Consider the following 20,166-nt stretch of genomic DNA (forward strand, 5'->3'; position numbering starts at 1 on the left):
ATTCCAGACAATGCAGATATCGTCCACATATCTTTTGTAAGCTATTAAACATGTGCAGAATTCACTATCCATAATTTTTCTTTCAAGACTTTTTACCAAACTTTCTCTTAAAAAAAGGAGATAAGCAAGATCCCATTGATAGTCCCGAAGTTTGTCTGAAAAATTATTGGATTTAAAAAAAAAGTTCTAATACTGTCATCAAAATCAGAACTAGATCATCGAATTTTTTAAGATAAAGAGAAATCAACATCAACATCTGAAATGTGAATATTCTTCAAGGAACTGGTCAACTCCACTGATTTTTTTGTAGAATAAATGCTCTGAAAATCAGTTGTACTAGCTTGATTCTGACAAGGTGGCCCCTTGAACGAAACTACGTGTCGAATAAGAATCTCCTCTTTATGAGCCTATGCAAGGCGTTTTCTAATTGAATGGCAATAATCAAGGCGACAATTTTTGAGTTCATTTTAAAAAGAAAGCTTAATATGTCCTAAACATACTTTTTTTATATATCTGTAATACCATTTTAGATATTTTAATGAAATTTGGCACACATGTAGAGAAATTATTTAGTGTAAAGTCTCTTCATAGATATAAGAGAGTGACTAGCTGATACGAATTGAGGAAAGACCCGGGCAAGCTGTAAGAATGAAATATGGCCGAATAGGTTCGTACTTTGCTTAGAATTTAATTATTTGGGGTTTTGTTAGGAAAAATACTAAACAACATTTATTTATTTATGTGTGTATTTATGTTTAAATCTAAAATAAAATTACAAATTATTTTTATTACATACTTAAATTACATAAAATTATTCACATAATATATCAGTATCACTATCGCTATCATCGCCTGTTCTAATTATTATTTGTTCTATGTTTTTTTGCAATATGGATATACGATTGTTCTGCTTTTTCTATATGTTTATCAGAATTTGCACAACTTTGTGGAGGGATGTTAAAAACTTCGCTTTCTATAAGTTTGAGTTAACACGGGGAAAAACATTGTTACGACGAATGGCAGATTTCAGTTGGTGCCAAACATGTTGAACGGGATTAAATATACAGTGGTAAGGTGGAAGCCTTAAAACTGTATGCCTAGATTTTTTGCATAATTATCACAGACGTATTCCTTTTGTAGGTTCAAGCTTTGTAGAACCTCAATTAATTACTTTTTGGTATAATCTTCGTGAAAATAAATGCCGTTATTATACATGTAGTTTTGGATTGTTGCTTTTGTGTCACATGAGGAAGGGTTTTGGCCAACTGTCTAGTGTGATTGTCCATTACAATGACGCTATTAGGAGAAATGTTTTTAAATCAACTTTCAAATAAATTAGCGGTGGTGTCTTCATGGTAACCTTTGTTCCTCGTATAACTGGTTAAGTTTACGCAGCATTATATCTTGATCACTTTCATCTACACTCGAGAAAATGTCAGCATCGCTTCTTTTTTTCCTCGCTTAAATGGGATTATTCACAATTTTCCATACAGTTGATGTTGGAATTTTGTGGCCGTTTCTTCTAAAGATGCTTGCTTGCTGGCACCACGTTCAATGAGAGTCAAATAAACATTGTTTATAACTTCCTTAGTCTCAATAGAGTAGTGTTTTCTACATTTGGGCGGGAGAATCTCCTGAGATACACTAGACTCGCACATACTTTGCATAATTCGCACACGATTCACACGCTGTATTACACACGAAATAAGAATGATTACTAACAAACTTAAACTAAGTAGTATACCAAACCAAAGAATATTAAACACAAGTAGGTATAAAATTATTTTCTATTACGGACCATCATTTTACCTGAATTTAAATTCCGAAACTTTAGGTAATAATCTTGTTGCGTTGTATGTTAATGACCACCCTTGGATAATCCCATTCAAAAGCAATTGGTCACTTTCTTATATCTATGAACAGACCATACCACTTTTTTTTTAATACACCAGTGGTGGACGTACTGAATTTCACTCGTCTCTTTTGGTAGACATTGAGGGTGCGCCACTGATTTCTCTTAAAATACAAATTATTCTCACAATCTGCAATCGTTCCTAAAGAAATTTAATTTCTTGATTTTTTCTTGAATCCGACGTACGGTTTACTTTTTTTTTAGGTTTTACTAGTTTTTATTTTTAAGTGAAAACCGTGCGACCGATTCAAAAAAATTAAGAGATCTACTCCTAAATGATTCAAGGAATGTCATTCTTTTTTTAAGCAAATCAGTGGCGTGCCACCCATTGTGTATGAACAAAGAATATTTTGGTTAATTAGGTGGCCACTGCACTGGTTAAATCGAGAACGTTTTTTGTGAAAAATAAAAGATCTACCGAAAACAAAATATCTAGTTTATAGTTACCAACTAGGATCATTCAGAAAAAAAATTAGAAGATTGTTCTTTTTACTTTTACACTTTTAACGAAACAACATAACATCCTAGCAATAAGATAAATAATAAACAATTCTTATTGAAAAAAACAATACCTACTATTAATAATTTTTAACAAAATTGTCTGGCGATAAATTAATTACAACCCTTTTGAAAAAAAGTACAACATAGAAACTAGGTAAGGTGTTGAAAGTGTCCTTGAAGGATACACGATGCAGTACTTTTCCTTATATTATCGCGCACTGTTAGAAGTATACCTCCAGTATTTCTTATTAAATCACAGGAAGCTCTGCATACGATCCTTCAGCTCTTCTACAGTGTTAACTGGGATGCAATAAACCTGAATTTTGAGATGCTCCCATAAGAGAAAGTCTAAACAATTTAAATCTGGGGAACTAGAGGGTCATAACAGAGGTCAGCCGCCACCTACCCATCGGTTATTAAGTGAGTGATTTAAATATTCTCTTAGCGCAACACTAAAGTGAGAAGGCACACCGTCATGAACCACATTCTGTTCTGGCTATTGGCAAATCCTCTTCTAAGAACAATTGCAGTAAAAACATTTATCGAAAACTGTTCTTGATGTTAAAATTCTACAACTGCATGTGGGTTTTTATCTGCGCAAATGTTGTTATTGTGGAAATTTCGGATTACAGTTCTGGAACATTTAGGTTCATCCCTAAGTAGTATTTCTTGGTCAAACAAGGGATAATGCGCAATTTTGTCCAAAATCCATTGACAAAAATTAACATGTAAGGCAAAATCTTTGGAAAATAACGCTTCGACTCGTTGAATATGATATTGGTACAATAAAAAATACTCCAAAATTTTCCCAACCAAGAAGTCCGTTATTCCAACTTTTCGATACTAAGTTCAGATTTTTTATCAATAAAATTTGAAACTGCTACTTCAATTTCTGTAGTTCTTACGATTATTATTAAATTATTATTTGTCCTCAAAGTATCTTTTTAGTCAAACTTCCATGTATATTTCAAAATGTTCGTCTATCTGTTATGACTCTATCAGCAAAGCACTCTGCCATGAGACAAACCATACATAAAATGCATATCTGCTAACTCCTCATTAGTAAACTCGGCCATTCGTTTTTAAAATAATAATTCTAGAATACCTTAAACACCAAATTATTAAGACGCGAAGAACTGAATTTAAAAACTGATGTCAAAGAACTGTCAAGCAACCGCCTTGACACCAGAATTAATGATTCTTACAGGCACAGCCTACTAAAATGGTAAGAACTAATTATAAAGATTTCAAAAACTCACCTTAGAACCGATAGACAACAATGATTTTAAGTGCGTGCCTTTGAAAAGACTAAAGCTAAAGCTGTAGTGTAAGTTGGAATTTAGCAGACTGATTATTTCATACCTCAAAATATTTTTATCGGAAATGTATTTAGACTGTATATTCTGGGTTCTATGGCTAAAGCTTTTTTAATATTGCTAGGATTATTTTATAAGAAATTATGCTTTTATAAAATTACTCATTAAATCTCAAAGACTGCACAAATCACGGTTTTTTTATAAATAATTCATTACTTTGTATACACAACAATGTAAATAGTATATTATGCAATAAGTGCGGTAAACGGCATTTGAGTCATGAGTTTATTTGACACGAGCGGAGCGAGTGTTTAATAAACGAGTGAGTTAAAAAGTTTACCGAACGTGTTGCATACTACGACCGTTAGTTTCTGGGTACATTTTCGCAAAACAAAACGAATACATTCCCTGACATGACCGTCAGAATTGACAAACGTCCAATTTCAAAGCGTGGGAAAAATCTCCGAAAACATCCGATTGCTTCCAAATCCGTTCGGTAAAATCCCGGAAATGTCCGAAGTGGTGGATTCATGGGAAACGAAAATGACGTGGTAAAGTGACGCTTCCCACACGCTAGATCGGTGGGTAATTAGGTATTTTACAGACGGGAGTAGAAAAACAATTATAAAATACTTATTATTATATTTTTCCCGTGTGAAAAATATTAAATCATTATTTTACCCATGTTAAATAGCCTGCTAATGGTATAAGAAAAATAAAGGAATTCACTGCTTGTCTTCGTTGTAAAAATATAAAACATTGCAACCAATCATATCGCTATTAGATAATGCTGTAAAACTGATGCATCTCAGACGCCTATCACATTTTCGTAAGGAAGTGAACGATTTTCCGTGGATGCTCCTAAATTCCGATGACTAACCTTCTTAAGAGGATCCCGACAAATTTGAATTGGCTGAAAAATACCACATCCAAACGAAAAACTGTAGAATTGACGAACTGTCAGCGGCCACGTTTAATTTTTCAACGTCGCAAGATCTTAATAGTTGGTTTGAAATAACAGGCGCTATTGCATGACTCTTTAAGTTAGTTCTCAACATTTTGGCTTTAAAAGTGCCAGCGTATGCCGGAATAGGTAACATATTTCCGACGTATGAAGGAAAATATTGGCGACGTTATTAAATATAAAATTATAGAAAAGTTCTAAAATAAAAGTAACACTCATTTTCGCATTTATTTTATTAATATTAATACCGAATAGGAGTTCAGTTTTGCTGGTTCCACTGGATGTACTTGAACTACGTTGAAACTTCTACTGCGACCAAAACTTCCATTTTAGCTTTGGAAGTTGGTGAGAAAAGATCCTACAAATATCCTTATTGCGTATTGGGTATTTTTTGTCAAGGATATCTCTTCACACTTCACAAGGTAAGAAAGTTTAAAAATAATGGGAAAAGGACCCGCATTTTTTTAGACGTATTTTGCTGTTAATTTGCAATTATCAGCGGTAATGAAAATTATTAGTCATTAATTTAAACCAAGTAAAAAATCTACACGATAGTTACTACTTACTTAAAAGGTTTGGTACCTACTCTTAATTAACTCAGTTGTTAAAATTTTGGTTTTAATTTGGACAATTTTTCAAATGAAAGTAGGTATCGCCAACTAAAATTTAAATTTAATAAATACCGTTTGATAATTTCTGAAAAATATTCTGTCCAGCAATGGCGATCTTTTGTATTTCGTCTTGAATTTTCTGACCAAAGTCGCCCAGCGCTGAAACAAGAAGTTTACGTCTATAAAATCGCTGAAAACCAAAAATTCAATACCACTTACATATCTGCTGCTGATTACCGACTTGAAACATCTGAAATTTTAAAGTAATAAAAAGTAGCAAAATAAAATTTTAAAATTATTTCTTTAAATAAATTTTATCTATTACTTACCGCGCAAAGGAGCAACATAGCTACAAAAAAAAAGCGCGCCAACATATTGATACCCGTTCCACAGATATGCAAATAAAGTAAACGGAAAGTGTAACAAAAATTCACCGTCCACTAAAAAATTACGTAATAAATAATAAAAAAAAGCCGGATATTCAATTATCACGGCAATTATTTTAGTCTTTGTACAAGTGTCAAATGGAACGAAGTCGTATATTTGGTACCTAATTTATTTGCAATGGCGTGCACGGTTTTCATTTTTATATGAAATTCTTCAAGTGAATAGATAATAATATCCAAATTAATATGAGTTGATGTTCCGAATGATTGATTAAACGGTTATTGTTTGATTAGCGCTTGTGAGTACAAAACTAAACACATTAAATAATTAGATTTATATTAATTTCACAATCGCGATTCGATAGGGTACTAAAGTAGTTAACCTAAAAAAGTGAAAAATACCTTTAATTGTTATTGCAAATGGGCAAGTGATCTCGACACCTATGCCCATAGCACAAATGAATGTAAAATTCTATAAATATTGTTCTATGATTGAAGAAGGAATATATGAGAAAACCACATAAAAAACATCCTAAATTTTTGAAAAATGGATTGTATTGAAAAAGCTTTAGATACCCTCTATATTGAATCACGAGGTAACATAGTACATTAATTTCGCTCGCGAAAGCACGTTTAATGCTGAGCAGTAAATAGCCAAATCTATGGTTGCTGGTTTTAAAGTCCCTTTTCTTTTAGATTTTTTATTTTATAATACAACGGTACCAGTGATTTCGCATCTGGAAATAAACGAACAATGGTCCGTCACTTTTCTGAGGAACTACGTTTCGAAAAATTTACCACTTCTTGTCAAGCATGGGGCAATGGATTTTCCAGCATTGCAGAAGTGGTGCCCCAACTATTTCTTGTATTTCACTGTGTGTCTCCTGTTAGTCTATTAATATTGTTATTTATTTGTTCTGCTCTAGGAAAAAATTTCCAGAAAAGGAAGTCGAAGTTACAATTACACCTAATGGCTATGCAGATGGATTGGTCTGTTATAACGGAACCGAGTATTTTTGCCTTCCAGAAGAGAAGCAGATGATGTTCAAAGAGTTTTTGAGACTTTTAGATGAAAAACGGTACCCTTCAATATAACAATGCATTTCATTCAGAAAATATGATCTGAAAGATGATCTTTTCAGAGACAATTATGTTGTCTATATTCAACAACAGAACTCAAACCTGACTTCCGATTTTCCGGAGTTACTGGAAGACATTGACGTTGAGATAGGGTGGGCATCTACAGCATTCGATAAAAAACCTGATGCTGTAAATTTTTGGATGGGTGATGAACGTGCCATAACGAGCAGTAAGTTAATGTTAGTGTACTGGATGCCTAATTAAGGATTCTCGGCTCTATCTCAAAAATTAATTGTCATAAAGACTTGGGATGAAAAAACATTACAAAAGAAAAAATGCAGGAAATTATTTTTAAGTTTCTAAAATGATCGTCAGGTGGCGTAATTGGATCCTTGGATATTAAATCCCCATTTTTCAGAAATAACCTTATATTACAGATAGCTAAAATGGCACCCTTGTAAAGCTGGGATAAATTCGTTTCTTTTACCTTAAATGTTTTTTCCTCTATCTCTGAACTAACTCTGAAATGACTGAACTTATTTTGTCAAAGTTGAAGTTGAGCAGATTGATTTACATTGCTTGTATCGCCGCTAGAGGGCGTTTTGTGACATTACTGAGGATTTTTTTCCTAACCTATATCTTCAAAATAAATAAAAACTCGAAATATATTTTTTTTTATCCTTCGGAATATTTTTTGTATAGCTGCCATTATTAAATCCTAATTTCGACCTTTTCTGTTAGAAGATTGAGTATCTTGCATTAAAATGCAAAGATTTTGAATTATATTGTTTATCTGTTTAATTTTTTTTCATTATTGTAATATACTGTATTGCTACATTCAAGCAGATGTGAATGAGTAATAATTTTTATTGATATTTTAAATATAATGGTGTTTTAACAATAAATATTAATGTTCTGAAAAAATTCCCAAATATTGCGGCGTTTAGTTTTTTTTTGCTGATAGTGTTGGCCCTTGTTTGAATATGACAATTGCAATAAAGGTGATATTGTTGCATTAATTTTTTTGAGAAAAAAAAAATTGCACTGATGCGTTGATGGCCTAAGAGTGTTTTTCAACAACTCCAAGTATAACAAATTGCATTCTGACCTTACATATATATCCCTCACTCATCACACTTCGAACACTTTTGGAGCGCGAGCATTGAAGATGCCAAGTGAGATTTTGGCGAAACGTCTGCAGGATTCCAGTCGGATGCAAGATTTGCAGGATTCCAGTCGGATGCAGGATTCCAGTCGGAGTTCAACGAGCGAACGGATGATATCCCGGAATATAGTGTCATCATATATATATATATATATATATATATATATATATATATATATATATATATATATATATATATATATATATATGTATATATATAAATATATTTTCCGTATTTTCGCTTTAGTTGTAAGTTTGTTCAGCCCACGATAATTAATTTTCGACATAGGGCCGAGTGCCCTTAATAATTGACGATCCAGTACAGTAAACAAATAATTTTGGGTAAATTTTAAGTGCACAAGGATCCCTATGAAAACATTTACTGTGTCGTCGATGGCTATAAAGACTTTATATTGTCACCTCCTATGGATTTACCTTACATACCATATAAAAAGTTCCCGGTAAGGAGATACAAAGATGTTGGTAGTGGCAGCTTTGAGATCAGTGAAATTCCAAATCAAAAAGACATATCCTGGATCGCATTGGACCCTTTAAAACCGACAACCACTAAAGGTAAACCAAGACTGTTCAGGGTTAGGGTAGAAAAAGGAGACTTATTATATTTGCCTGGATTGTGGTTTCATCATGTTAAGCAGAGTCATGGGTGTATTGCCGTAAATTACTGGTATGATATGGATTTTACAGATCCCAAGTATTGTTACTACAGAATGTTGGAAAGTTTGTGCCAGTAAGAATGAAAAGCAGTTTTTTTTTATTGTGACTATTTCAATGTGTTATTAATGATATTAAAATATCTCAATACATAATGCAGTTTAACTCATAACCAAATGGATTGTGTATGTCATCATCCATTAACTAACAGCAGAATCATAGACAAGTGGCAGCCTGAAATTCTCAAAAAAAAAATTATGAAACACTGTCTAGCCATGGTCTTCAATATCATAAAAATAGCATGTTTGTTGGTCGAAATATGATGAAGATGCCGACTGTTGTAGATCTATAATTTTACAAAAAGCGAACAAGCATTCACATCAATGCAGTGATACCATTGTTCTAGGGAATTGTGCTGCGAAAAATGAAAATGAAGTTTTATTTCCCAATGTGATGCAACAATAAAACAAGTGACAAAATGTATTTGTCAAAAAATTGCATTTGATTCAACTTGTCTGCTAAATTTCATGTTCATTAACGCATTTATAGTAAAATTATGGAAAAGGTTTTTACCGCTCTGCCCATACATCCCCAGTACGATGAAAAACTTAAGGCTGCTTAGTAAACAATGTTGGGATGTGAAACATTTTGTTTATAATCAACCCGTGATTTTTCTCTTGCCCTTTCCTTGCGGCATCATCTTGGATTCCAAAGATCCTGCTAATTCCATAACTCAGTACGACGTCGAAGAAAATCTATCACATTTGATGACTTTGGCAAGATTAGCTCTGGAAAAAGGTGATACTGAAAGGGCTCAAGCTATCTTGCAGATGGGCATTAAGATATGCGAGGAGTACGAAGTTCACGTTGCACTACCCTATATGTACGATGTGTTAGCTTCAATATCTTTCGCTCTCGGTAACATGAGTCATGCTGAACATTTGCTCGTGAGTGCTATAGAGAAACTCATCCAGTTAGGGACACCGGAAGACGACACTCAAATCGTAGATTTTCAACTAAGACTTTGTAGAATATATAGTGCTTACAACCAAAAAGACCTGGCTGAAATAGGTTTCCAGGATTGTCTCGGAAAGCAAAAACTTAAAATACTAAACGGAGACACGTCGACGAAAACCGGGATGCTTTACGTAAACACTTTGTTTTGGTACGGATTACACAAAATCAAAAGTTTCGACCACGCGAGCGCAAAAAAAATGCTGACTTCCGCATACGATTACTCTATGAAAATTAAAGGGCTGAGTCCCTACCAGGAAATGGTCATACTTTACACGTTATCTGATTTATACATGCAACTGGGGGAAAACAGTGCTGCCTTACAAAACATGCAAAGCGCCATATTGTTAGGAAAAGGTATTGGAAGCACTGACCTTCCAAGATGTTACTGGAAACTGGCTCAAATTTACATCAACTTGGGTGCTTGGGATAACGCAAGCGAATCAGCGACCGAAGCGTCCAGACTGGCTGAACTTTTTGGCGAGGCAGTTCTCAAATCGGAAATCGACGAGACTTTACGAAAAATTAAGGACCACAAAAAATAATCATTTAACCATTGGATTATTTAAAATCCAAAAGTTCAATAAAAACCAAAAATTCAACCTCAATTTATGTTACAAAATAAATACAAATTTACAAAAAAAAAAAGATAAAATAAGTAAACGTTACCCCTGCCTACTCATAATTAACAACCACTTTGCCTCTTAAGTGGCCATCTCTTACACACTGAATAGCGTTTGGCAAGTCACAGAACTTAAATTGCTTGTGAATAACTGGTCTGATCTAAAATTTAAGTTTTTTTTTATAATGTCCAAACTACTTAAACCAATGACATGCACAAGGAGACCCAAAAATTTAACCCACCAACTAAAATATGCGCGTTTTGCATGTGATCAGAGTATGTATGTTGGCATTATCAAGTTCTAGTGGGGTCTCCCTTACATATGTCATTAACTCAAAACATTTACTTCTCCCGAACGGATCAGTTTGTCCACAAATTCAAATCCGCTAGTAGAAGGCACAAAGAATCCCCATCTAACTGTTCTTCCCGATGCAATTCTGGTGACATTATTTTCTAACAAATTTCTTATGCTGGCAGCAGTGCCACACAACAAGCCTCGATCGTCGTTATTGGTCAAAAGAGGTGAGTTGAGAGTAATATAGGTTTCATAGTCCCATGATTTTGGGATATTTTCAATCCCTATTTTGGCAGCATCAAGAATAATATGGTATCTATAAAAAGACAGATAATCAAGCCAGATGTATAAACAATAAGAGTAATTCTTACTTTCCTTCTTGACACACAAGTCTCTCATAATCTTTATCATTTCTGTCGTAGACAACATCAGCACCAAGAGAAGTTAACAATGGAATAGCATCACTAGAGCTGGTTGTATATACCTATATGTCATGACAAATGAATAACACATTTACCAGGATCAGAAAAAAAATGTACTTACCACACACCCTTGAGATTTTAAAAGTTGTATAGTGGCAGTGCCAACTCCACCAGATCCACCCAACACCAAAACCCTCAACCCCCTTTTTTGCTTCACCAGCAAGTTCCCAGTTAAAAATAAGGCGCCCCAAGCAGTCATTGTTGCATACACGAGAGACGCACTTTCTTCATTTGTCAAAGAAAACGGTTTAGGCAGAATCTATAGCAAACGAATCCCTTGACAAAAAAAAATAGAGACCCCCGGAGATAAATTTGCTCACGTAACACTGTGAAACATTTACTAACTCCGCAAAAGATCCCTGCTTATGCAGAGGTATGAAACCATAGACCATATCTCCTATTTTAAATGAGTTGCATACATTCTGTCCTTTGCCAACGATTACGCCTGCAAAATCTCTACCAAGGACTAGCGGAAATTCTATTTCAAAATTTCTTAAAACCTGAAAAGATGCTCGGCCATATCCAGCTGAAAATGACTAGTTAATGCGAGTGAAGAACACTATAAAAAGTTTAGGACTTAGGATTTAATTACCTAGCATAGCAGAGTCAATAGGATTTACTGACGCTGCCCTAACTTCAACCAGTACATCATCGGGATTGTTCAAAATAGGAGCTCTATTTTCGGCTAATTTTAATTCATCTAGATCTCCATAAGAATGAATGCACCATGCCAACATTTTATTTTTCTGAGCGGCTAAAGGCTTTTGCTGCGAAAGGCCCCTTTGAGCATTTCTAACGATCCGTTGAAGTCTTAGGTTGAGCATTTTCGAGTAAGATTCAAATTTGAAAGACCACAAGGTCGGTTAGTTTGTCATAAAACGTCAAAAGGCGTAATTTTAACTTCATTCTTTCGGCATCATAGCATAACTGAGGTAAGAACCGAATACGACTTCGCACAACAAAGTGAATAATGGACTTTTTAATTCACGATTTGTGATATGTCTTCGTATTTTGCCTCAAAAAAATAAATAAATTACGTTAGTCCACCTAATGTTTAGTATTTTGTTATTGTTAGTCGTTTAATTCTCATTTTAGTGATGTAGTCACATAAAAGATTTGATTCCCGACCTATTATTTTTGACATTTTGAACTGTGGTTTTCAAATGTATCGTAACGGTCATAGGTCTGTTTGATCTTGTAAGATTGAATGCTACCGATTTGGTGTTTTGCTTTTTAAAAAGTGTAATGGCCGCATTAAGAAAACCTTCCGGGTTGAGACCTCCAAAAATTGTTAGACCTCTGCAATCTATTTGCGGGAATGAACATGTGGAGCAACAGAAACCCGTAACTGATATCAAAGTGTTGAGGCGTTCCAGATCAGCAACGGACTTGCTGTTATTCGAAGAAAAGCACTCTGATAATCAAACTGCCACTAAAGCCAGTAGTAAAATTTTTCTGCCATTTAAAGGCTTAAGGCGTTCCAAATCAGTATGTGACTTGCGAAGCATAGTTAGAAAACCATTACATGCTCCCAAAACCTTTAAACCAGAAAATATCAAAGAAAACTTAAATAAGAAAATTGTTACGCAAAATGTAAAACAGAACCCTCGACTTGGTATTGGTACTAAGACAAACAGCAATAAGTTACCATCTAAAAGGCCCTCTCCTGCTGGATCAGTTGACAGTGGTCCTTCAAAACCAAAAATAATCAAGACAAACAAAATTGCTAGCTGGGATTACAAAGCAAGGTTTAATCAGTTGCAGGAGAAATATAACTCTTTACAGGAATCAACGAAAACTATGAAAACTCAATTGGCAGGTAAGCCTTTAAATTTTCAATGGGATAAACTCTAGTTACTTGCATTGACCAACTTAAGTTTAAAATTTATTCATATTCGTAGAATCAGAACATATAAGAGAACAGTTTTCTACATTGCAAAAACTTTACAAAGATGCACAGGAACAAATTAAACTTTTAAGTCATGATAATGAGGCACATATCAAAGAAGTTAAAAGAGTAACTGGTAAGAATATGGAAAATTCAGTGATTTGAGTTTTCATTATTGCATTATTTTTTAGACTTACTTTCTGAGTTAAAGGTGGCTCATGAAAAGTTATTGAAAGAGCATGAAGAATTAGCGGGGATTGTAACTGAACTAAAGGATGTTAAATCTGAAAAGGATCAATTGACAATTTCATTAAATCAAGCCAAAGATCACATTTATAGCATAGAGACAACTCTTCAAAATATGAAGCAAGATTTGCAGAATTATCAAACCGAAAGAAGACGCCTGCATAACACCATTCAGGATTTAAAGGGTAACATTCCTATATAGACACAAGCAGCTCTTGTAAATATAAAAATTTATTCTAGGCAACATAAGGGTTTTTTGTCGGGTAAGACCTCCCATAAATTCGGAAGAAATGGATAGTTTGCAGTGCCAAATAAACATTGATCAAAACGTGCTGGAAATTCGCAAAAGTCGCGAGAGCTTTAGCAATATTACAGGGAAAGTTCAGGAACAGCGTGGCGAGTTTACATTCGATAGGCTGTTTCCATGCGACAGCACCCAGGAAGAGGTTCCCAAAAAAAAAAAATTGTTACTGATTTTATTGAAGAGCAATTTCAGTTATTTGAAGACTTGGCGCAGTTGGTGCAATCTGCTCTGGACGGTTACGACATTTGCGTTTTCGCGTATGGGCAAACCGGTTCTGGTAAAACCTACACTATGCAAGGCGGGGACAGTGCGCATTCTCGAGGAGTAATACCAAGAAGCATTGACTTGATTTTTGAGAGTATCGAAGTATTGAAAAGGTCGGGTTGGAAATATACAGTCCATGTAATTATAGTGTTTAATAATCGCCCTCAAAAACTACTATCCAAGATTGTAGGCAAGCTTCCTCGAGATTTATAATGAACAAATTAGAGATTTGTTAAACGCTAACAGCCAGCAGAAACTCGATATATATTTCAATGAGGGTAAAGGTATGACCGTGCAAAATTTGTTTGTCAAACAAATCTTTTCCGCTCAGGAACTAAACAGGTGTATGGTAACCGCGCACAAAAACAGGGTAGTCGCGGTAACTAACTTTAATGAGCACAGTAGCAGATCGCATGCTGTTACCAAAATATGCCTGGAAGGTAAAAATTTCGCCAGCTGTAAGTTTTTCCAAAAGCTGTTTGTTTTTTTAGGTGTCTCTACTGAGCAAAATCTAGTGCTTCGGGGCTCTATTAATTTGGTAGACTTGGCCGGATCCGAGAGCGCGAGGGATCCAGTTAACAATGATCGGTTAGCGGAAACAAAAAATATTAACAAAAGTCTGGCGACTCTTGGAGACGTAATCGTCGCCCTCAAAGCCAAAAATAAACACGTGCCTTACAGGTAAATGCGCAATTTTCTATTATAGGCGTCATTATTGTGAGGCTATAATTTGTGGTAACCTGTTGATTGTACCTAGACAAATCTAGCTAACTTCACATTGCGTTATGGATATGTGTAAGAGTTTTTAAATTGATAAAAGTCTTAAAAAGTATTCATGTGCATTTTATATGAAAATAATAATTGTGGTAATTTAAAGTAACTCTGCAACTCTTATTTTTGATTTTAAAAGGTATGATGAGTACTACATTGGTATTATAATTTATTACATACAGCACTGTAAAAGGTAATTATATTTTTCGCTTCAACCACTGCATGACCTCTTTTTGAAATGTCACTTGATTCTGGAGATGTAGATAATTGTGGCTCAATTTTAAACCTGCAATTAGCTCTTTCATAATTAATAATAAAAATAAATTGTACACTAATACTTCTCTCTAGATTGGGAACCTAGAGTGCTTTTATTACAAAGAGAAACTTCTTTTTCTCTGGAGATTTGTACTCAAAGATTTTTCCTTGATTGTTTATGACACAGCTGCACAAAGAAGCTCCATGACCTGGTTGTACCCTTCTGTAATTATATGAAAGTCAATTTAGAAAGACAAAATACATTTTTATATCCCGTTACCCTGTTAGTTTTATCCATTTGCTTCTTGTCTTTGGATTCTTCAGAAATCGATAAAACTTGCCTTTTTCACATTAATTATGCTTACAGCCTGATGCGCCATTTGTAAGTGGGAGCAACAGCTATAAGATAGATTTTGAGCATAAGACAATATTAGGTTGATAAAATGTTAGATAAATATTTATTCCTATTGATCAGGACCGCCAGAATTAATGATTGTTTACTAAAGTGATATGCACTTATATTCTTTTATTTTCACTTCGCTGAATATATGTTATAATTATCATACCTCAGCGCAAAAATCCGTGTTTGTTTTTAAAATATAACGAAAAACATCGCTAAAAGAGAACACGAATTATATCTACATTAACCATTTTGTTTAACTAGCCAAAACTAACCTCAAATGATGACGTCGCAGTAATGATAGGTATTGACAGCAATATTGATCCAGTTTGCTTTGAAATTTTTTTCGAGTGCGATTTTTTATCTGCTTTTATTTAGGTGCAATTCGGGGACACCTGTGTGATTAAAAGTTATTTTTTTTAGAAACTCTAAGTTGACATATTTGCTTCAGTCCTGTTTGGGCGGCAATTCAAAGACCTTAATGGTGGTGAATATCGCACCATTTGAAGAATGTTTTAATGAAAGTATAAGCTCGTTACGTTTCGCCGCCAAAGTGAAGGATGTTAAAACAAATTCCAAAAAAAACAAAACTGCATTGAACACCTTAGCCCCCTCAAAGCGTTAGTTGTTAATTTTATTTTTTTTATTCTAATTAAACGTGTTTTTTAATTTTGTGTTGCTATGTAATGGATTAGATTTTTGTTTCCCCTTGTATACATTTATGATTGTTAGTTTGTATTTTATTAATAAAGTGCAACAGAAGACTACCAAAAATGGGTAATCAAATAGTTTACATATTTAGTAGATGTGGAAATTTTAACTGTGGTTGCGAAGTGACATCCTGCTGTGGAGTGTTGCCTAACTGCAATTTTTTGATTTAACCAGGAAATTATAAAAAAATAGCAAAATTTGTGGTTATTTAAAACTACCCGGAAAACTCCGTTTCCAATCCAAAAAAATATGCAGTAATGAAATTCATAACTACTTAATTTTTCAATTCTAAACCAAATTTTCAAGCACGAGTTTTTTAGTAGTAGTGTTTTATTTAAATGTTGTAACAACGCTAGCGCTTGAAAATTATAATGTAAACTTATTATACTTAACACCAGAATAAAATTTTCATTCTGAAAAGAAAAAACAAACTGAATGAATTTAAGGCAGAATGAATAGAAAAGAACACGGCCTAAGAAATGATAATGACAAGGGCCGAATCATGGTATAAAGAACTATGGTTGCACCAACTCACAATTTGGATATCTATGAGCATACTAACAACGTAAAGTAACTACAGGATTAGCAGTTTAGTATGGGCACAAGGGATTATTATCCATAAAATAAACTTATTTTGTGTTCTGTAAAACAGTTTTTAAAATTTTCTGGTATCCACTAACCCATCTACTGTTTACATCACAAAAATGTTGCAATGTATTTTTCAAAACTGAGACAATCAGTTTTCTGCCCATTCGATTAAACTTGGTCCATGTAACGTGATTTTTATTTCTTCTAGCTTCCGTAATTTATCAACTAGCTTCCCTTTATTTTAAATACCTATCTCAATGTTCTTGAAAACAAGATTCTCAAAGTCTCAAGCTTTCACAAAAGTTAGTTTGAAACTGTCGTTAATTTGGGATTTCCTCTATACTCTGTAGCAGAAGCCGAACTATTGTTCGTTGGATCCTATGCAACCATTTATTTCTTTAAGTATTGGCTGGCGATTCTTGTAGATGGATTTAATGTCGATAATCTGAATCTCAATGATACAGATAGGAAAAGTGCGCTTACATTAGTTTCTCTAGCAAATATGAATTAACGTTCTATTAAAAAAATATATTGATCTGGGGATGACGTATAATCACGCCACCGAGCTCTTCCGCTCGCAAACGTTTACGATTGGCGAAGCGGACGAAGATAGAATGATCTCAAAAATATTGTTGACTGTTTGAAGCACGCGGACTCTTGTTTGCAATAATTTTAAATCTTTTGGTGCGTGTGTTTAAATTGTTGTTGTTAAAAAAGAGATAGGAATTTAATTTAAAAAAAAAAAACACGTTTTTGGTAGGTAAGTACCGCGGCGTTTTTCATTTTACAAGTAGGTCTGAGTTCCGATTCATTGTAACGGTATTTTGGCTTAAAATAGTGAACAGATCCAATGTAAATTACCTCTAATTATAGTCAAAAATTCCCTATTGGGTGACCCTAAGGCGATAACAATTATTCCAAACTTCAAATTTAAAATTAGCTATTCAATTGAGGCGTAATTTGTTGCTTTGCATGAATATAGGTTATGATCGAGGTGTAGTGGGTCACGACGATCTGAATGAGTATGTATAGAAATGTTTTCTTTAACGTTGGACTTATGGACTCTTATGTAATGATATGGGGAACACACGTTGCCACGCATAGTGTAAGTTTTTAGGTTTTTGTATGAAAGAATTATTTGAAAAAGCGATTTTGACAGAGCAAAAAAATATATTCCTAAACAGGTGAAAAGATGTTGCTAGATATACATATTTAGCTTAGATCTACACCTTGCCTTTAGTATAACAATAGGTCATACCCAAAATAAATTCGATATAAATAAATAAAGTCAATATTGGCCAGAAACATAGTGAAACCTGCTTTTGAACAGCTGCCATATCAGTTAACAGTCTTTACATGGAGTGAGTAATTTATTCAAGACAAGAATTGCAATAAACACTAACATTTGTTGAGTTGAGTTTTTGCATATATTGTGAATTAATATTATTATTGTTAGTTTCAGAACAAAACTGCCAGCGCATTTTTTCCAAACGAATTGCATTGCATTGCATTTATGTTTATTTTTGTAGAATCTGTCTTTCTAAGAGAATACAATTTAAATGGAAATTTTTAATACTAAAAAATTAAAAATAATTAAACGTCAGCTTCTGTTCTTATAAATCTTAATTTAAAACAAAGATACAAAGCAAAAATTAATTGACGAAAATACCTGGTAACTATTGGCAGCTCATAACAATTCCTATTTTTTAAATGGTATAGTTTGAAAGATGGATTGGTTATTTTCTCGAATACCATTATTAGGATTGTTTATACATATTTTTGTTTCCGTTTCGATGATTAATGATTAATACAATTAATTAATTATACCATAGCTGTTTTCATTAAACTTTATTTTAATAGTTTTAACCAAGACACATTTTACATATGGGAACAACATTTTGGTTTCTGAATTCTAATAATTAAAATATGTACATCGAAATTTGGGATCACGGGTTTCCCTTTTTTGAATCGTTTCAAAAAGGCGAGAAAAAATAAGTATCGTACAAAAATTTAACGGGCGTATATATTTTTACACCACTCAATATATTTGTCAAGTAGGATTGACGTAAGAATTATATTACAAAATATTCAACTGATAAAATCTGAATTGATTTTGCGAGGGACGAGGGGTTACTTATTTTGGAGCAATTTATAGATGCAGTTTTATCATTACGCTTACCCAGACTTTTAGAAACAGCATGGCTAAAACCTTGGCTAGTGCAGCTGCCTTAACGTTGAATTAGATCGGTCTGAGAATTAGGATTGCCACCTTATCAATACCAAATAGTTCCTAATATTATTATACGAGTAGAGACGGTCTCACTAATTTGTTGCAACCTTCATCACTCACACTATAAGTGATTAAACCGCTGATGGGTTTATTCCTTTTTATGTTGATTGATGTTGATGGGTGTAAAGTCTCGGGTCTTATTATCAGCGCGATGATAAGACAAGTTGGGGAGGTATAATTTCCAATGCATTGTATAACGGAGATTTAGTCTACATTTTCACACTGGATTGTAACTATATTTGCGATTTGGTGCTAGTGTTTCCCAAATTGTATCGGTAAAAGCTGTGTTAATTTAGTGTATATAGTATAGCAGGACCGATCAATCTTGTAAGTACCTATTTTCAATTTTAAAAACACGTGGCACAGTAATTCTTTTGGTCTATTAAAAAACAGAATAAGCTAAAAACACAGGAACTATAGTAGTGACTGAAGAATAAAAATATATAACCTTTGCATAAAACAAAAAAAACAGTACCTAAAACTAATGTGTAATTTGTGACTTTAAAACAAAACTGACAATGGCTGCATTATCTTCTACGTATCTTTCATTAATTTTTAGTAGAAACCCCGGAAAAGTCAGGGCCTTCGTAAGTTTATAAGTAAATAATTTGTAGTAATTTTGTTTAAAGTAAAGGGTAGTTTGTTTTTATTTTTTATATTAAAAACGAAACTACATGGAACTATAAAATATTACTATTATAAAAACATACTTCACACTCTCCGTGTCATTCTTAACTAAATTGAAGGAAAAGATTATGCAGTGACATAAATATTATATACATTATTTATTGTATATTTTATTTAGAAACTTTTGTCTCCCGCGATTTTTTTACATTTTATTTTTTTATTTGGAAACTATAAGTTTTATGTAAACATTGCAGGAGAAAAATTTCTAATAAACCCATGTATGGTATCCCCTTCGTTTATATTAAAAAAATAAAAAAATATGCAAAGTGTATTTTTATAATAGTAATACTTCCGTAATATTTCTATTTTCGTTTTGAAGAAAAAAAAAACATCGCCATATCTGTACCGAAATGTTTGGCTTTTGATCTTTATAGAACTATCCTTTATTTTAAACAAGGAATCGCAGTCTAAACTTTTTCATATTTAATTTGAAATACCGTGTATTAGAAAAATCATAATTTTGTTTATAGTAATTAATTTTTTGTTATGGTGTTGACCACAATTGTTTTTCCTTATTACCTATTATAATGTGATTAACAATATTATGTATTGTAATATAATTAATGATAATATATATTAAACAAATTTCCTATTATTTTTCACGCTTTGGAAATTTTGTAAGTGAACATTTTTTATTACTTTTGATTGCTTTCGAAAACAATTAAAAACCATTTGATTGACAAGTTCACTTTTTTACACAAATACCTCAGCCCTCCTCTTGTTCCTTCGTGTATCGGCTATC

At 33.3% G+C, this 20,166-nt stretch overlaps 5 protein-coding genes and 2 long non-coding RNA genes across 14 annotated transcripts in view; 4 read left to right on the plus strand and 3 right to left on the minus strand.

Annotated features, from left to right (window-relative positions):
- Positions 1 to 4,908: 4,908 nt before the first annotated feature.
- LOC132696183 (uncharacterized) lies at positions 4,909 to 5,761 on the minus strand. The gene is made up of 4 exons (XR_009618001.1): positions 5,634 to 5,761; positions 5,524 to 5,554; positions 5,377 to 5,463; positions 4,909 to 5,051 (listed from the first exon to the last, which is right to left on the minus strand). It is a non-coding gene; the product is annotated as an uncharacterized LOC132696183 (long non-coding RNA).
- Positions 5,762 to 5,856: 95 nt separating this feature from the next.
- Positions 5,857 to 8,839, plus strand: LOC132696181 (bifunctional peptidase and (3S)-lysyl hydroxylase Jmjd7). 4 transcript variants are annotated; one of them, XM_060660871.1, is made up of 5 exons: positions 5,857 to 5,989; positions 6,387 to 6,565; positions 6,617 to 6,769; positions 6,833 to 6,999; positions 8,290 to 8,837. In XM_060660871.1, exons 2-5 carry the CDS (start codon positions 6,504 to 6,506, stop codon positions 8,685 to 8,687), a joined length of 780 nt encoding a protein of 259 aa, XP_060516854.1. In that variant the 5' UTR covers positions 5,857 to 5,989; positions 6,387 to 6,503; the 3' UTR covers positions 8,688 to 8,837. The 4 variants fall into 4 exon arrangements, with proteins under 4 accessions (XP_060516854.1, XP_060516856.1, XP_060516853.1 ...); XM_060660873.1 differs by having other exon boundaries at positions 6,387 to 6,555; positions 8,290 to 8,701; XM_060660870.1 differs by lacking the exon at positions 5,857 to 5,989 and adding an exon at positions 6,167 to 6,286 and having other exon boundaries at positions 6,387 to 6,555; positions 8,290 to 8,839.
- Positions 8,840 to 9,206: 367 nt separating this feature from the next.
- LOC132696305 (tetratricopeptide repeat protein 19, mitochondrial-like) lies at positions 9,207 to 10,166 on the plus strand. The gene has a single exon (XM_060661056.1). It carries the CDS (start codon positions 9,207 to 9,209, stop codon positions 10,164 to 10,166), a length of 960 nt encoding a protein of 319 aa, XP_060517039.1.
- A 113-nt stretch (positions 10,167 to 10,279) lies between these two features.
- LOC132696180 (reticulon-4-interacting protein 1 homolog, mitochondrial) lies at positions 10,280 to 11,889 on the minus strand. Its single transcript, XM_060660869.1, has 6 exons — positions 11,613 to 11,889; positions 11,341 to 11,546; positions 11,082 to 11,279; positions 10,910 to 11,022; positions 10,590 to 10,854; positions 10,280 to 10,404 (listed from the first exon to the last, which is right to left on the minus strand). Exons 1-6 carry the CDS (start codon positions 11,842 to 11,844, stop codon positions 10,297 to 10,299), a joined length of 1,122 nt encoding a protein of 373 aa, XP_060516852.1. The 5' UTR covers positions 11,845 to 11,889; the 3' UTR covers positions 10,280 to 10,296.
- Positions 11,890 to 12,260: 371 nt separating this feature from the next.
- LOC132696178 (protein claret segregational) lies at positions 12,261 to 16,149 on the plus strand. Of its 2 annotated transcripts, XM_060660866.1 has the most exons (8): positions 12,261 to 12,839; positions 12,922 to 13,044; positions 13,100 to 13,339; positions 13,395 to 13,600; positions 13,651 to 13,860; positions 13,913 to 14,162; positions 14,214 to 14,403; positions 15,572 to 16,149. In XM_060660866.1, exons 1-8 carry the CDS (start codon positions 12,266 to 12,268, stop codon positions 15,771 to 15,773), a joined length of 1,995 nt encoding a protein of 664 aa, XP_060516849.1. In that variant the 5' UTR covers positions 12,261 to 12,265; the 3' UTR covers positions 15,774 to 16,149. The 2 variants fall into 2 exon arrangements, with proteins under 2 accessions (XP_060516849.1, XP_060516848.1); XM_060660865.1 differs by having other exon boundaries at positions 13,913 to 14,403.
- Positions 14,416 to 15,438, minus strand: LOC132696184 (uncharacterized). Of its 2 annotated transcripts, XR_009618002.1 has the most exons (5): positions 15,424 to 15,438; positions 15,315 to 15,363; positions 15,029 to 15,147; positions 14,832 to 14,971; positions 14,610 to 14,779 (listed from the first exon to the last, which is right to left on the minus strand). It is a non-coding gene; the product is annotated as an uncharacterized LOC132696184 (long non-coding RNA). The 2 variants fall into 2 exon arrangements; XR_009618003.1 differs by having other exon boundaries at positions 14,416 to 14,779; positions 15,315 to 15,429.
- A 900-nt stretch (positions 16,150 to 17,049) lies between the features above and the next one.
- The window catches only part of LOC132696176 (long-chain-fatty-acid--CoA ligase 4), a 33,305-nt gene continuing 30,188 nt past the window's right edge, over positions 17,050 to 20,166 (plus strand). Inside the window, exon 1 of one of the 3 annotated variants that reach the window (XM_060660861.1) lies at positions 17,050 to 17,207. The gene's annotated coding sequence lies outside the window, so the exon portion shown is untranslated. Of the gene's footprint in view, positions 17,208 to 18,905; positions 19,065 to 20,166 lie in introns of those variants that run through there. The other 2 variants (XM_060660863.1, XM_060660862.1) reach the window with 2 other exon arrangements.

The sequence above is a fragment of the Cylas formicarius genome, unplaced genomic scaffold (genome assembly GCF_029955315.1).
Source record: "Cylas formicarius isolate icCylForm1 unplaced genomic scaffold, icCylForm1.1 PGA_scaffold_1__22_contigs__length_36826433, whole genome shotgun sequence".
In the NCBI taxonomy this organism is placed as follows: Eukaryota; Metazoa; Arthropoda; class Insecta; order Coleoptera; family Brentidae; genus Cylas; species Cylas formicarius.